The 17,549-nt window shown below is 37.9% G+C and overlaps 1 protein-coding gene across 1 annotated transcript; it reads right to left on the reverse strand.

Annotated features, from left to right (window-relative positions):
- Positions 1–14,855: 14,855 nt before the first annotated feature.
- Positions 14,856–17,092, reverse strand: LOC136130803 (centrosomal protein of 78 kDa-like). Its single transcript, XM_065887391.1, has 3 exons — positions 17,004–17,092; positions 15,981–16,152; positions 14,856–15,080 (listed from the first exon to the last, which is right to left on the reverse strand). The coding sequence occupies exons 1-3, from the start codon at positions 17,090–17,092 to the stop codon at positions 14,856–14,858; spliced, it is 486 nt and encodes a 161-aa protein (XP_065743463.1).
- Between the last annotated feature and the right edge of the window lie 457 nt (positions 17,093–17,549).

A 17,549-nucleotide genomic window follows, 5' to 3' on the forward strand; every position in this document is an offset into this window, starting at 1 on the left:
TTTATAAGTCATGAAAACTAGGATTATAGAAATTTAAAAACGTGCCCGTGATGACATAGCATGTAAGTAGATTTGTGGGGCTATGCCCCACAGTCCTGCAATCCTTGCAACTGGCCAGCAATGAGACCAAAGAAAAAACCTGGAGTCAATGACAGAGACATCAATGGTTTATTGGACAGGGAATCTTACAAGTGGGAGGCAAAGCTTCTGGAGTGACACCCCACGGTGTGGCTGATCACAGGCAGGACACGGCAGCAGTCTTCATTATTACGGAAGGAGGAGGCTACCAGTTGTAGGGGGAATGACATCAGAAGGGCTCCCTGGTTACCATAAGGTTGAAGGAATGTGTCGCCTACAACTTTCTGGGTTAGCGAGCGTCATGAGGGCTGGCATTTCTCGTTGATAACCGAACATAATGGAGTCCTTCTGGTCCAAGAGATAGAACTATCATTAATTGGGGGTTGGGCTGATCACACCAGTAGTTACTGATTGAATGCTAAGGTTAGGAGGGTATGCCAGTAAGGTGAAGGTGAAACAGAGCCTGGTTGGGCAGGGGATGTACGAAGAGCAAGAGAGCAGCTATCTTGTGGGTCCTGCTCATACAAGACCTCTCTCTGCTTTCTTCTAGTCTTTATTTATTTAAAATTCAATCATCCCTCAGTATCTGCAGGGGATTTGTTCTAGGACACCCACAAATACTAAAATCCATGGATGCTCAAGTCCCTTATATAAAATGGTGTAGTAGTTGCATACAACTCCAAATCCTCCTGAGTACTTTAAACCATCTCTAGATTACTTATAATACCTAATACAATGTGAGTGCTATGTAAATAGTTATAAATATAGTGTAAATGTTATGAAATTAGTTGCCAGTGTTCTGCAAATTCAAGTTTTGATTTTTGGAATATTCTGGAATTTTTTTTTCAAATATTTTTGATATCTGGTTGGTTGAATCTATGGATGCAAAACTCAGGGATAAGGGCTGACTATATGTATCCAGTATTTACTGATTAATTTGCATTATCAATTTCTTATTTTATTATTAATATTACTACAACCAATAATAATAATAGTTAATATTTGTTGAGTCTTTGCTATAGTAAAGATGCCTTTCTTAATCCTTTACATATGTTATTTCAGTTACTTTTTATAACAATCTTATGAAATATGTATGACCATGGTTACATGGCTGGAAAGGGGGCTATGTAAAGTTCTCAATCTGAATGTGAGACTGTGAAACTTTGTCAGCTGCCTTCAGTGTTTGGCCTTGGTCTAGCTGTGTAACTTTGGCAAGTCATTCTGACTTTCAAATTTGCAGTTTCCTCATCTGTCAAATAAAGATAGATCAAAATTACATGAGGATTGGGAGATTGGGATTGACATATATACACTATTGATACTATGTATAAAATAGATAACTAATGAGAACCTACTGTATAGCACAGGGAACTCAGTGCTCTGTGGTGATCTAAATGGGAAGGAAATCCAAAAAAGAGGGGATATATGTATAGGTATAGCTGATTCACTTTGCTGTACAGTAGAAACTAACACAGCATTGTAAAGCAACTATACTCCAATAAAAGTTTTTTTAAAATTACATGGGGGATTGTTTTGAATATTAAATGAGATAGTAAATGTGAAACTGCTTTGTAAATAATAATATGATATATAAATGTTTATTGTTCCCACTATTACCATGATTATTCTATGGTTGAATTAGGAAGAGAGAAACCTTTTTGATAAATTTGTAGTCAGAGAAGGCCTCTGACTATCATGATCAATGATGCTGATTTACAATCATGAGAGACATATCAGCCAGGCCTCTATTAGAGAAACAGAACCCTTGTGATTTATTATAGGGGTCTGACCTTATGCAATCATGGGACCTTGTTAAATAGGTTATGTAGGGTCTTCCCTGGTGGTCCAGTGGTTAAGACTCTGAGCTTCCACTGTAGGGGACATGGGTTCAATCCCTCGTCAGGGAACTAAGGTCCTGCATACTGCAAAGCCAAAAGACAAAAGAAAAGCTAAAATCCATTGTGCAGGGAAAAAAGTAAAATGAGATGGGATGGAGAAAAGGAAAAAAAACATTTTAAAAAACTGTCTTAAAATAAAAAATAGGGCTTCCCTGGTGGCGCAGTGGTTGAGAGTCCGCCTGCCGATGGTGGGGGGTGGGGGCGGCGCGGGTTCGTGCCCCGGTCCGGGAGGATCCCACGTGCCGGCGGAGCAGCTGGGCCCATGAGCCATGGCCACTGGGCCTGCGCATCCGGAGCCTGTGCTCTGCAATGGGAGGGGCCACAGTGGTGAGAGGCCCGCGTACCACAAAAAAAAAAAAAAAATAGCTTATGTATAAGTATGTCTCTTAGCTCAGTTTCAGGGGCTGCAGACAGAAGTCACTGGGGTTGGTGATCAGGGAGAGTCTGGGAGAGCTAACTGAAACACGAGAAGATGAGGTGAAACCCATGAGGACAGACTGGAACCTACATTGGTCACTCACTAGCAATTTCAAGTGGTAGTATGAGTCACCACAGCAGTGCATGAACCTCGTACAGGATTTGGAGAAGCTGCAGAAGGAGATGTAGTAGGATCTGGGAGAGCTGCAGTTCTGGCTGCTGTCCTGTCCAACAAAGTGAGCCAACAGACCAGCTAGTGAGCTGCAACAGTGCTTGATCCAACACCTTTCAAATGTAAAACATAGATGCTGGGTATTTCAGCCTTGTAAATCTCAGGCAGATTTCTCTATTGCCAAACCCTGACTCTGAAACATGCAGAAAAAGGAATTCTGGGAATTGTAGTTCCAATTTAGCTACACTGACATAATACAAAGCTCCCACAATAGACTTATAGCAAAGGTAGAAAAATCAAATGCCAACAAGGGTCAAGTCATTAAAGCTAATGGATGAAACAGGCTGGATTTAGGAAAGAAAGCACATGCTCCATCAAAAGGAAGCAGACTCTTTTTGGGGGCCGGGGCTCAGTAATTGATGTTTTTCTTGTTGGACCAAACGGGATTTGTATCAGGTATGTAAGGCTGGTTCAACATTTGAAAATTAATTAATATAATCCAACCAAGACAAATAAAGGAAAAAAAAACATACAAATACATGCGGAAGAAGCATTTGACAAAATCCAGAGTGCACTCATGAGAAAAACTCTCAGTAAACTAGGAATAGAGAGGGACTTTCTTAACTTGATAAATATGATCTACAAAAAAACCAATAGCTAACATCACACTTACTGGAGAGAAACTCAATGCTTTCCCACTAAGATTAAGCACAAGGCAAGGATGTCCTCCTTTATTATAACTTTTCAATATTGTGCTGTAAGTCCTTGCTAATGCAAAAAGGCAAGTAAAGGAAATAAAAGGTGTACAGATTGAGAACGAAGACATAAACCTGTCTTTGTTCACAGGTGACAGGATCATCTATGTAGAAAATCTTAAAGAGTTGACCCAAAACTCCTGTAACTAACAAGTGATTACAGCAAGGTTGCAGGATCCAAGGTTAATATACAAAAGGCAATTGCTTTCCTATATACCAATAATGAACAAGTGGAATAGGTTTAAAAAAAAAACCGACACTATTTACATTAGCATTGCCAAAAATGTAATACTTCTGTATAAATCTAATAAAATATGTACAACCTCTATAGGAGGAAAACTACAAAACCGTGATGAATGAAGTCAAAGAATAACTAAATAAATGGAGAGATATTGCATGTTCATGAATAGGAAGACTCGGTATTATTAAAATGTCAGTTCTTTCCGACTTAATCTATAGAAATTCAGTGCGATCCCAATCAAAATCCCAGCAAGTTATTTTATGGATATTGGCAAACTGATTCTAAAGTCCATATGAAGAGGCAAGAGACCCAGAATAGCTATCACCTCATTGAAGGACAAAGTTGAAGGAATGACACTACCCAGCTTGAAGACTTATAATGAAGGTGCAGTAATCAAAGGGTGATATTGGTGAAAGAACAAACAGATCAATGGAACAGAATAAAGAGCCCCAAAATAGACCCACATAAATACAATCACCTGATCTTTGGCAGAAGAACAAAGACAATACAATGGAGGAAAGATAGTCTTTTCATCAAATAGTGCTGAAACAACTGGATGTCCATAGTAAAAAAAAAAACAAAAATCGAGACACACACTTTATATCTTTCATAAAAATTAACTCAAAATGAACCACAGACCTAAATGTAAAACACAAAACTGTAAAACTCCCAGAAGATAACATAGGAGAAAACCTAGATGACCTTGGGTATGGCAATGACTTTTAAAATATAACACCAAAGGCACACTCCATGAAAGAACTGATAAGCTAGACTTCATTAAAATAGAATGTTTCTGCTCTGTGAAAATCACTATCAAGATAATGAAAAGACAAGCCACAGAGTGGGAGAAAACATTTGTAAAAGACGCATCTTGTTAAGGCAAACTGGCAACTTGCAAGCTTCTTACATGTGCAACTGGTGTAATTTATTTTGGTATGTAGTGTGAGGTACAGACTTTAGTTTTAAATGGGTGTGTAGTTTTCTAGGCATCAATTTTAAAGATTATAACTTGACTTTATCACAAACTTCCCAGACGTACTAAGAACTATTTGTGGATATTCTTTTCTGTTTAATTTGTACATGTGTTCATTCATGTAGTAATGCTACACACAATGTTTGAATTGTAGTGGCTTTATAGTTAAGTTATATAGCTGCCTGCTAATTAACAGATACTCAACTTCTAATAAAATTTAGGGCTTGTACCTGAATGCCCCCAGACTATGTTCTTCATTCAGACTCTTTACTATTCACTCAATATAAATTCAGAGCTGATATACATTAAAACTGAACTAAAGTGGCTACCATTTTTCAGTTTTCATCTATATTCCTAGATTTAAAATATGAGAAAGTAATAGAATGCAACATTTCTTAAAACCTCTAATGACTCACATTTTCTATCTCTAATTAAAACAGAATACCCTATGGAATATCTTTGCATCATTTACCTGGTTTCATTAATTCTGGCTGCTGAAGTTAATTTAAATTCACTCTGGTAAAATGAGAGCTCAGTATAATGTTTTAGCATACTCAGTGAGACTTACAAATAGTCATCTGCTAGGTGGTAAACAGTAAACAGTCTTGTTTATTGCAAATAATCTTAGCCAATAAATGTTATTTATGCTCCATTTAAGAATAAAGATGTTAATCTGAGATCACAGAAGGATCTTTTTGTTAAAGCTAAAAGCAATTCGCTTTGATTAGTTGCAAATGCAAATATTAGCCAACTTCTTTCTCCTTCTTCGATAGTTGTATAGAAATTAAATATAAGAATGTCAGCCAAACCCACTACAAATAAAACTGCACTACAGACCCACTATCTTCAGTGATTTCTACATGATTTCTATGCTCAAACCTTCATTCTATCCTCTCTTCCTAAACAGAATTTTTTTTTTTTTGGTTTTCAGTAACTTTTATTACACAAGAGATTCATATATTTTATAGAGAAACCATATAATCAAATAATTCAAAAATAGATTAAAAAGCAGCCATAATTCCACCTCTCAGATATATTATCACTGTATTTTTAACATCTTTATTGCAGTATAATTGATTTACAATGTTGTGTTAGTCTCTGCTGTATAACAGTGCATCAGCTATACGTATGTATATATCCCCATATCCCCTCCTTTTTGCGTCTCCCTCCCACCCTCCCTATCCCACCCCTCTAGGTGGTCACAAAGCCCCGAGCTGATCTCCCCGTGCTATTTGGCTGCTTCCCACTAGCTATCTATTTTACATTTGGTAGTGTCTATATGTCCATGCCACTCTCTCACTTCGTCCCAGTTTACCCTTCCCCCTCCCTATGTCCCTAAACAGAATTTTAAGAAGTTAGCCAAGATAAAATGAGAAACTGATTTAGACTTAGGTCCCAAATTTACAGCTTCAATGATTTAGGAAAATCCCTTGACAGCTATACTGAGCCTGTTTTCACATTTGTGAAAGGGTGAGGATTAAAATAACTGATACTTCTGGAAATGCCTGTCATTCTGATTGGATATTTTTAAAATATTAACTGAAATTTAAATGTATAAATTATAAAAAGAAGATGACAGAAAGGCCTATTATCATTTTATTACCCAGATAAACCCTGGTGGCCCACTGATAGGAGAAGGGGCTTCTCTAAGTTTTCTTCATCCTGATTTCTGGACACTCCCTTCTTTAATCTGCTTTTGGAGGCACCGGGTGACATTTTGGCAAGTTTTATTCAATTTCTTTATGCCTTGATTTTAGGAAAGAAGAATAGTAGCTGTGCTGAGCTCTGCCAGGTCAGATAGAATTTTGGAGTATTCTTTCTCTCTCTTGTAGACAGCCACTGTCATTTGGTAAGCCATAAGCCTTCCTTTGCTTTGACTGTGGTTAGTGTGTTTGCTGGATTTCTAAAATATATTTTTAGTGTTTACTTGTTTAGATTGAAAAGATTGGGCTATATTTTTAAAAGTTTATCCCTCCATTTTGGAAGGCCTTTTAAGTTGTGATATTACATGCAAGAGAGCTAACGGAATTCTGGACTCCATATTTTCGTTTTTACCTTTTTTTTTTTTTCCTCTCAGACTTTGAACCAACAATGGCTAAGAATGAGAGGAACTCAGACCCAAATATTTTTTCCCTTGTCAAGCACAGAGAATATAGGAAAAAATGAAATTGGGAAATTGTATTGCTCGTCTTCCTTTCCTCCTTTTTGGTCAGTTACCTTAGTCGTCCACCTCACTTTGTATTTCTAGCCTGGCTTCAGAAAGACCTGAATTTGATGAACTAGACACTGTTGTAGTAGTAGATTGCTAGAAGGAACCAAGATCCAGACGACCTTAAATGGTGGCTTCATGGAATTATATTCAAGGATGGTCCAGCCAATTTCCTCACTTCCATTGTGAAAGTTCCCTATTCCTAAGAAAATGGACCTATGTCCGACCGACACAGAAGAGGGAGATTTATCCCAGTGCATTTATATATGTATATATATTAAAATTATGTATATATATATATATATATATATAATGCCTAATGCAAATATCTCAGATGTTCTATTTTGTGTTTTTTCTTTAATTTTACTAATAAAATTGTGGCCATTTTTTTACTCAAAAGAGGAGAACCTTAAAAATTAATTAGAAACAATTCTCAGTAGTCTAAGGTTCAGAGTGACTTGGCAGAGAATATTGCTGAATGGTTAGATAACAGTGCTGGTAGGCTTGGCTATTGTAACACTTTACATTTGAGTTTCTCTTCCTTGAAATTACAAGAACTATATGACTCAAGAGAAAGACTGATAATTAGGAATATTCTGCTTGCTTTTTATATAGTCCATTGAAGAACATTTTGATTATTTGGAGGTCATAGGAAGGTACCTTCATGATCTAACTTTTGAACAAGTAGTGTTGCAACAAAAAGCCATGACTTAAAATTAAAAAGGAAATTTGAAATGACCTATTTCTTTTGGCATCTCAAACCAGATATCTGTCAGTAAAATGAGTCACTTTTCAGTCAAATGGGTGGTCAGCAATATAAATTTTATTGGGAAGCTGAAAGACACCATTGCCAAACAGAGCATCTGCAGTGTTCACATCTATATTTGAGCATCTTTCGTTTACCCAAGGGGTGCAGATGAGAAGAAGGAAGGCAGAGAAATGCACTTGCATAAAGCTTTTCAAGATGAATAGAACAGACAGCATTCCCAGAGGCAGGTCAAGTTCAACCCAAGAACAGCTCTCTCAGTGCTTTCACAACTGGTTAAACTACAAGATCAGTAGTAACTCAGCTCTCAAATCAGTGCTGAAATCAAGCAGAAGTTTGTTAATATTCATATGGTTAACATACATCAAATAGGATTACTGAATTTTCTGAATCTAAAAGTTCTCCACAGTGTTGACATTTCCTTACTGAACTCCCAGGATCATTTGTTTTCAAAGGCTATTGGGCTCAAGACACATTTGGTTTTAAACAATCCTTCACAAAAAGTTCAACTTTCAGTCTAATATGATTGAAACCCAGCTTGAGTGTGTTTTATAATGCACTGAACTGGAAAGGCTATGAGCATTGAATTATTCAAAACATGGTAGGCGAAGGAGTGATATGTGGGGAGGAGTTGATCAAAGAAATCAGTGAGACTTGATATGTCTTGTTATCTCATTTTATTTACCTTTTAGAACTCTTCCAAATACTAGAGGAAAGAAATCAATAGCAATTTTCACCTGTCACGTTCCACACGTCAATTATTAATGAATGTCAAATTTGACCAGTTTTCTGTACCACCTGCTCTGCAATAATATTTGAGCCTTTATTAAAAATGTAAAATTGTCATTGAATTTCCAAATATGATTTGCCAGTGGCTAATTCAGCTTGTTTTATTAATAAGCAAGTTCTGATGAGTAATACTAATTTAATACACTAGCATGTAAGGTTAAAGTGTGAATTATTCCTGCCGAAGGTGATGAGATATGACTGCAATGTGGTGGTAGGGCACTCACCTTCCTGAACGAACCCTGCGAGCACACAGTTCTTGGGAGAAAGCAGAACTTCATACTGTAGCAAATCTGATATTATTTTGCATGTCTCCTGTAGCAGTGGAATGCACACACACAAACATCATGGGTGAAAAAAACACATGCGCACCTTAGATGCTTACATTAATTTCTGAATATAGTTCTCCAGAAAGAAAAAGCTTTAGTGATGATTTGTATTTTTATAGTTTATTATTTTATCCATACTAAAACACTTCATGAAATCACTTCCTATTTTGTTGTCCATGGAATGCTTTCAATTTTGAGATGCTAAATACAAATGGAAATAATGATTATAGTCCTTGGCCATTAAAGACTAAGTTACAGAGAACCCGGTGACTGGAGGTCAGAGCTGCCACGGAATTATTCTCTGCTCCACAGACCATTAGAATATCACTGTGTACCCACTTAAGGATAGAATGCTGCTATTGAGAAACTAGCTCTCTTTTATTTTTACTAAAAGGAGAGAACAGTAGGGGACCTTGGCTGCCTGAGTATATGAGACTTTCTCTGTTTTGTACAATAAGCCAAAAACAATACATGAAATAGCCTCGGGGCTTTTGTCTTTTGTACCCAGCTCCTTCCTGTATTGCTCCTGATCAATTACACTTAAATCAACAAGAGTTGCTTGAACATTTTGACAGTTATGCTCCCCATACCCTGAAGCATTTTTAAAGGGTTACTGAGATAAAGCTATTTCAAAAAATACTCCCTCCAAATTTTTTCAGGGTGGCATCAATGAAAGTAACTTAGAGGAAATATACTCCACCTTGAGTTCGTGGCCTATCACTCTAAGGCCAGGCAAGCATAAACCTTCATAGCAAAACCTAAGTTTGCTCCAAGTTGAGAATTTGGTTTCCATGCTCTTATATAAAATGTATATGGAGAATTTAATTCCCTATAAGCCCTTTCCAAAGAGAGAATACAGTTCATCATTCATAAGAGATGATGAAAATTACAATTTTGTTGAATAGGTGGAATATATATTACATGTAATATATATTCTTTTAATATATATATATATAATATATAAAGTTACTATTCAGAGTCCTAAAAACTGGATTTTTCTTACTTACCAAGAATGAACAGTAACTTGATCTCTAAACAATAAAGCACCTGGTCATAAGAGAATCATAAAAAATATTTGATATCAAAATGAATTCACTGTTCAGGTGTAAAGAGGGAATAGCTTCAGTTTTCCTCTTTTGTGCACCCCATTATTGCATCCTGGACAGAGGGAATTTTCTTGATTTTAATCTAAAGGAGAAATGTTCACTTTTGTTGAGATGGAAATTGACAACCTCAGTAGGCAGAGGCACTGTTTTTATTTGGCTGAATTCATTTCTAGTGATAATTCAAGGTGTAATAGGGTTTTCTATGCCACTCCAAAATCTGAAAATGATAAGCATCTCACCAGAGTTTCAGGATGGCCCATTACCTATTCTGCGGAAAGGATATTCAAAATACCATGCTTCATCAATGTCTTCTTTGACTTATTAATCAATGGACAACTACTGAGTTAAGACAGTGTCTTATCCTTGCTTCAAAAAATAAAAACAAAAAAATCCCACAAACACAAAAAAACTGTTAATGATGAAAACTTATTATGCCAGGCCTTAGTATGGCCTGACTTGGAAATTTAGTTTCAGAGGCTTTTGTGAATATACCAAGGAAAGAGGACCTAGGTGTATCTTATTCCCACAGGCCGCCAAAAAATATTTGCTTAACGGAGAAAAAATTAATATAGGAGAGTATAGGAGAGAACCTGACAGATGCTTAACATTGTTGAGTGATAGCAATGCCCAAACTCATCTGTGATCAAACACTATGAAAGTATCCTCCTAAGGATAAACTTACTACAAATAAGAAGTGAAAATTCAATTATGGAGATACTTTCCGTTTCAGCTCTGATATGCAAAAAGCTTGGAAGTTGTCACTGTATCTTGTCCTTACAAGATAATGGGGTACAAAAAGAAAATCAATGACTTTTCTCAGACGTGATTAATAAAACATGTAACTATGAAAGAATTTTGAAACTGTAATTATGTATGTGTATATATGTGTCTCTGAAAAATCTGTGTCAAAGAAAACTGAGGGTATCAGTAGAAATTCATTTAACTTCTATCTCTTCTTACCTTTATTTCCTCCCAAACTTACCAGTATCCATCCAACTCGAAGGATACAAGTGATTTTTATATACTGTGCAAAGTTTTTTTCTTATTCATATGTCCATGTTTCCCCAATTCTCTAAATTATTATCTACATCTTCAGGATCTCCTTTATCGGTTCCTTCATTTCAACATATAAAATATAAGTCCTTCTCATTCTAAAAAATTCTTTTTTGCTAATTATTTTCTCTTTTCATCCAAACTCCTTCAGAGTAGCCTATTCCCACTGTCTTCACTAGCCCCGCCTGGCCCCCACAGGCAGCCCTACACCCTCAATTTATTGCCATCTGGCTTTTTGTCCACCACTTCACTGAACTGCTCTAAGGTCACTGGGGACCTAACTGCCCAAATCCAATGGACACTCACATTCTCTGAAGGATGACACTCATCTACTTCCTCCTTCTTGAAACTTTATCACCTCACTCCTTCCCAGAATTCTTTCTCTGCTTATTACTTAAACATTGTCAGTACTCACAATTCTCTGAAATCTCATCTATTTTCATGATTTTAATGACTGCTGATATGTGCTGATGACATTCAAATTTTTATCTTTCCATGTCTTCACGTGCATGTCCAATTATCTATCAGTCTGTCTCCTGAATTCTACAAGTGCTTTACAATTCAACATGTCCAGAACTAAAGTCTTTTTCCCAATTCAGTTCTTTATCCCCTATTTCCAAACTCAATGATACCACCACCCAACCTTAGTCACACAGATGGGGGTTCAGCCTCCACCTCCTACTTCTTCCTTACTTCCCAAGATCAAGTCTTGCTTGTAATTTCCTAAATAGAATTACAACTTATTTCCTCCCTTCAACTATACCTTATTTCAGACCCCTTTCTTCTTGCTATTACCTGGTCTAGAAGTTACCAAATTGCTGTTTGGTGGAACCAGTTGTTAAGACACTTCTGTTAAAAAAGGACTCTAGAGTCAAATAGCTTTGAGGATGGCTGTGTACCATACACCTGCTGTGACGATCCAGAATGAACACTAGCCTACAGCAGCTCCGAGAAGCTGTACAGTAAAGAATCCTGATTAACTTTACTTAAGCCAGGTTCTCCCTTCTGCCGGCCTATAAACCTTTCAGTAGGGACTGGAGAGGAGGTGGCAGCGTGAAAGTCCCACTTGAAAATAAAAAACACTGCTCCTCAGAAGAGTGGGGCATAATTGTCTCCAGGCTTCTTCAAATTCCTCATCCATACTGACGTCAGTGGTCTAAAATGCCACCTGAACTTGTCCTTTCCATACTTAGCTGTTTTCTGAGGAAACCAGCTCCACGCACATGGGTGGTTCAGACCCGCTCTCCTCCTCCTCACGGCCTCCTTTAGGGGCACTTGCCACTGCCTGGTGACACTGCACTGATCCTCCAGAGCCTGTGCCTGTGGCTCCGTAACACACCCCTCACACACTCACAGCTCTGGACTTCCGCTGTCCTCTCTGCCTTGAGTGTCCTTTCCCTTCACCGGTTGACTCACCAGTTTTTCACGAGTCCTTTAAGACTTAGCTTAGGGACTGCCTCTTTCGATGACTTTTCTTTGCCTCACAGCTCCCCCTCTTCTTCCACAAACACTGACCAAACGCCCTGAATATGCCCGTCACAGCATGTCATGTGCACGATGAGACATCTGCTGTGCGTCTTCCCCTCTCACCCCACTGCTAAAGGGCCAACGCTACATCTTGCTCATTGTTTCACTGCTCTAACACCCAATCCATGACTAATGAACTAACTAGTACTGTAGTAGCCCTCTTTGTAACAATCAGGCAGGAACTTCTAGAAGAAATCTGACACTCCAGTTGTTCTCTGCTCTCACCTTTCAGTCTGAATGAACTAAAGACTTATCTGTACATGTTTTACCAGGGAGACGTAATTTAATCCAGAGATGTGTCATCACATACTCTTACATACTCTGCCATTTAAAAATTCTGCTCACTATGGGGGAAGGAGACAGGTGTGCTTTCTGACAGTCCCACTGTTTTGCAGTTCTAGTGCTCACTGCCTTCTCTCTCAGTGCATTCCTTAAACCCTTCCTCTCTTAACAAGGAAACAGGATAACAAAGTAATTAAGAGCCTGGGTTCTGCCTATCTGTGAAAAAGAAACATAACCAAGGACATAGAGAATAGACTGGTGGTTACCAAGGGGGAGGGGGTGGGAGAGGGTTGGATTGGGAGTTTGGGATTAGCAGATGCAAATTGGTGTATATACAGGATGGATAAACAAAAAGGTCCTACATGGGACTTCCCTGGTGGTGCAGTGTTTAAGAATACACCTGCCAATGCAGGGGACACAGGTTCGAGCCCTGGTCCGGGAAGATCCCACATGCCAGAGAGCAACTAAGCCCGATGCCACAACTATTTAAGTCCATGCACCTAGAGCCCGTGCTCTGCAACAAGAAAAGCCACCACAATGAGAAGCCCACGCACCACAACTAGAGAAAGCCTGCATGCAACAACGAAGGCCCAACGCAGCCAAAAATTTAAAAATAAATAATTTATTTAAAAAAAAGTGGATGTATTTTAAAAAACCAAAAAGGTCCTACTGTAGAACACAGTGAACTATGTATCCTGTGATAAACCGTAATGGAAAAGAATGTATATAAATGTGTAACTGAGTCACTTTCCTGTACAGCAGTAATTAACACAACACTGTAATTCAACTATACGTCAATAAAAAAATAAAATTTAAAAAACTGCCATGAAAATAGTCACATAAGGGGGACTTCCCTGGTGGTCCAGGGTTAAGACTTCACCTTCCAATGGAGGGGGTGAGGGTTCGATCCCTGGTGGGGGAGCTAAGATCCCACATGCCTTGCAGCCAAAAAACCAAAATATAAAACAGAAGCAATACTGTAACAAATGCAATAAACACTTTAAAAATGGTCGACATCAGAAAAAATCTTTAAAGAAAATATTCACATAAATCAGAAACAAGTGAAACATAATAAAGTCCATACATTAAAAAAAAATATAGAGCATGGGTTCGGGTCACATCGCAGCTTCCCACTTACTTACAGCTGTGTAATTCCGGGCAACTCACAAAATGTCTCCTCAGACTCCTCATCTATATATAAACGGGGATGGTAACAGTTCCCTACCTCAGAGCGTTGCTGTAGTCCATAAACACAGTAAGTGCCTTGGTAAATGTTTGAGGCTCTCTGGTTATTGTGAATTAAAATACCTCAATGGCTTCTGGCCATGTGATTTATAATAGTTTGATGTTTAACCAAATGGTAAAACTATTCCATTTATTATTCCCATATCTTTTTAACCCTTACACCCTGCTTTGTTGTTTATGTTTTCTCCCAACACAGAGTGCTAGTTCCAGGAGAGCAAAGGCTTTATTTTGTTCACTGCTGAAAGCAATAGCACCCAGAAAAGTACTGTACATATGAAGCCCTCAGTAAACACTAGCTGAATGAATGGTGCAAAATGTCACAAGGAAAAGTACACCAAAACTTTCATTATAATAAAAAAGTATAGGTAAATCTTTCTCTAATGGCTTCCAGTCAAGTAACTGAAACCACCATAAGCTATAATAAAAACATAAGTAATTTATTAAAATTTGAAGGCAAAAACATAATTTTAAATGATTTAGACCTATGTTAGGCGTGATAGAGTATGGATGCTTTCTTGAAATTCACAATCAGATCCAGGAGTATCACTTTCAGAATGTTCTAGCAGATTGAGTTTACTTTTAGTTATCTTTTGGGCCTCTCACTGTCGTGGCCTCTCCTGTTGCGGAGCACAGGCTCCAGACGCGCAGGCTCAGCGGCCATGGCTCACGGGCCCAGCCGCTCCGCGGCATGTGGGATCTTCCCAGACCGGGGGCATGAACCCGTGTCCCCTGCATCGGCAGGCAGACTCTCAACCACTGCGCCACCAGGGAAGCCCTACTTTTAGTCGTCTTTGATGAAACAGTCACTATTCTACTCTCTTTAACAGAAATGTATTTTTTTGAAGACTCACTTTTAATTGGTTTATTAACCAAAGAATTATTTTGCCCAATTCCTTTGCTTTTACGCTTTACAGGTGAGTCAGAGCAGGAATGCAGGTCCTTCCCAGGTTGTTTCCTAGCAGAGAATTTTTTGGTATATTCACCTGCTTTGCTCATTTTCTCTGAAGAAGACCTATTTCTAGATAATTCCTCTTCTTTTCTTTGACTTCCAGTTCCAGAAATGATGTCTGCTGAGGGGAGAACATGTTCTAGCAATGAACTCTTCAAAAGACTCCTGCCGCTGCTCTGTGACTGGGACCCCCAGGTTGTCTTTGGAAGTTTCTAAGGCCTCCTGAGTAGACACTGGGACATGGAAGGAGTCGAGAGGCAAAGGAATCCTAGCATCACCTGTAATTTTCTGAAACTGGACGGAAAAACAAAAGACAAGACAAAAATTCAGTGATGAACAAAGCCAACCATTAAAAAGTAGAGTTCAAAACTTCAGTGTTACTCTGTGACCTTATTATTAACACAGTCAATATTCAGAAGATTTCAGAGCCAGTTTTTTTCTAATTATATCTTGCCAAGTGATTCTCAGCTTAACGTAGCTATATCCAAGGCTATGTCCGCTACATTTTCAGACTGTGGTGACTGGGGTAGTTATTACCCATTTCCTTTCCCTCACTAAAAATAAAACCCTATTCTGTAAGATAATTAATTTCTTTCCTATCCTCCAGGCACATGCAAACAGTATATAGTTTGTGACCAAACCGTGTTCTCAAGCTGTCAGTTCCCAAGACCAGTCTGAGATTGGTTGATGGGGGCTCCAAGTAAGGCTAGAGGAAAAGCTGACAGGTTTTCCCCTCCCATTCCCATAACCAGTGATTCACTGTAATATGTTACCTATTAGCTATGTCTGGATTACTTATTTAAAAATTATATCAGTATGTGTACCTTCATTAGTGTTCCTTCATTGTAAGCTGACTGCATACAAATAGAAACCTAGATGAAATATGAATAGAATAGACATTTATACAATTTAAAATCTGGAATATTTTCTCTAATGTTTTCTTTCTTCATTAAGGATAGTTTGCTTTAACTCATAAATTTTCTAAAGAACTTCCAGCCTCCTTATTTACAATAATACAGTATCATGAAATGGGCACACATTTACTAATCTCAGATTTGGAAAGGATTCCAGAATCTTATAGGTTCTGAGCATGTGAACTATTAGAGACTGATTATTATTGTTTTCTCCCTGACTTGGTCATTTCCTTTTTGCTAATCACTCTTAGAATCATTAAGTGCTGCTCTGTCCACTTACTTGGATATTTTTCATTTGTCCTGGGGCACCCTGTTTTGATTCTGACTTTTCTTCTTCAAGTGCCTTCTTTTCTTCTTTACGTGGACTACTAACGGTAGAATTCATCTGGGGACGACCTAGTAAATGAAAACCTGACTGATCTATACCAGCCATTGTGGCCAGCTGCCCAAGCCTGGACCAGAGGAGGAAAGGAGAAAAGACAAAGGTTATTATAATCACATAAGAGCAGTTTAGATTTCCCCAGACCTACAATCATGAAATACTTCTAAAATCTTAAAAGCCAACATCCTACGCCAGACTACAAGCCTCTCTCTCCCCCAAATTCTCAGCCCTTTCCAGATTCATCCTCTAGGACACATCCCATCTCCTTACCTATTACCGCTCCATTTTAAACACTGTCTGACTAGCAGCTTCAACATCTACCACGCACCTCGTCCACTACCTCTCACACCTCTATTCCCACTCTTCTTTACCACATTTCCTCCAGTTTCCAAAAATGTGTTTGTTCCTTCCTTCCCAACACCAACACCAATTCATTCACTGACAAAACACCACTCCATCAACTATCAATCTCCACTTCCCTCTTCCAGCAAAATTGCTCCCAGTTGAGAACCACTGACCTATATCTCCCCTGCAGATTAATAATAATTTTTATGTCTAAGGCAAAAATAACTTTAATTCAGACTTATCAAACAAGCAAAATAAGTGAAAGATAGGAAAATTCTTATGCATTCCCAAATATTTTCAATGAAAACTGCCTTCAATTTAGTCTTTACAAAAAACTACACCTACTAATTACTCTATCTACAGGTTACTCTTTTATAATGAGCTCCCCACTCTACCAAAGCAGGCTTCCCTATTTGCATTTCTTAAAAAATTTAATTCCTAATTTTAAAAAGTCAACTATATTACCTATAATTACACTAAATATGGCCACGGAAGTGATGAAAATTGCTCCAGTTCCTCAGCAAACTACAATTACAGTCGCAAAGAGAAGAACGCCATGAAGAGAAATGAACTAACCCAGCATCTTTAAGGAGATCCAAGAAAGCATGGAACTTCTGAATAGAATTCTCAATGCTGCCCAAAACACCTGCATCATCCAGGATCATGCTTGTCAATGAGTGGGCATGAAGGGCTTCAGACAAAGAGAAATTCATATTTCTTAAGTGGGCATTTTCATGTTCCAGCTATAAAAGAAGACTAAAAATGTCTGACATGATTTTTTCTCATTGTCATCAAAAGTAGTCTTGCCTATTTTCAAGGAACAAAACTAAAACACTCAAAATGTAATTAATTTGTAATTAACCTAACTCTCTACCAGTAAAGACAGAGACCATATCACATAGTAACCAAAACCCACAGGCACCCAACAAAGTTTCCTATATAACACTTAGGTGGTATATAAATAAACCAAAGTTACCGTTTTATTAATGATCTTTCACAAAAGATCACATTTCTAACTAGTTCAATTCATAATGGAGCCTTATTCCACATTAGAAAATTACCTGCTTTAAGTTTCTCTTAAATTAGAAAATGAAATATAGAATCTGATTTGAATAAAACATA

Source organism: Phocoena phocoena, chromosome 11, assembly GCF_963924675.1.
Source record: "Phocoena phocoena chromosome 11, mPhoPho1.1, whole genome shotgun sequence".
Lineage (NCBI taxonomy): Eukaryota > Metazoa > Chordata > Mammalia > Artiodactyla > Phocoenidae > Phocoena > Phocoena phocoena.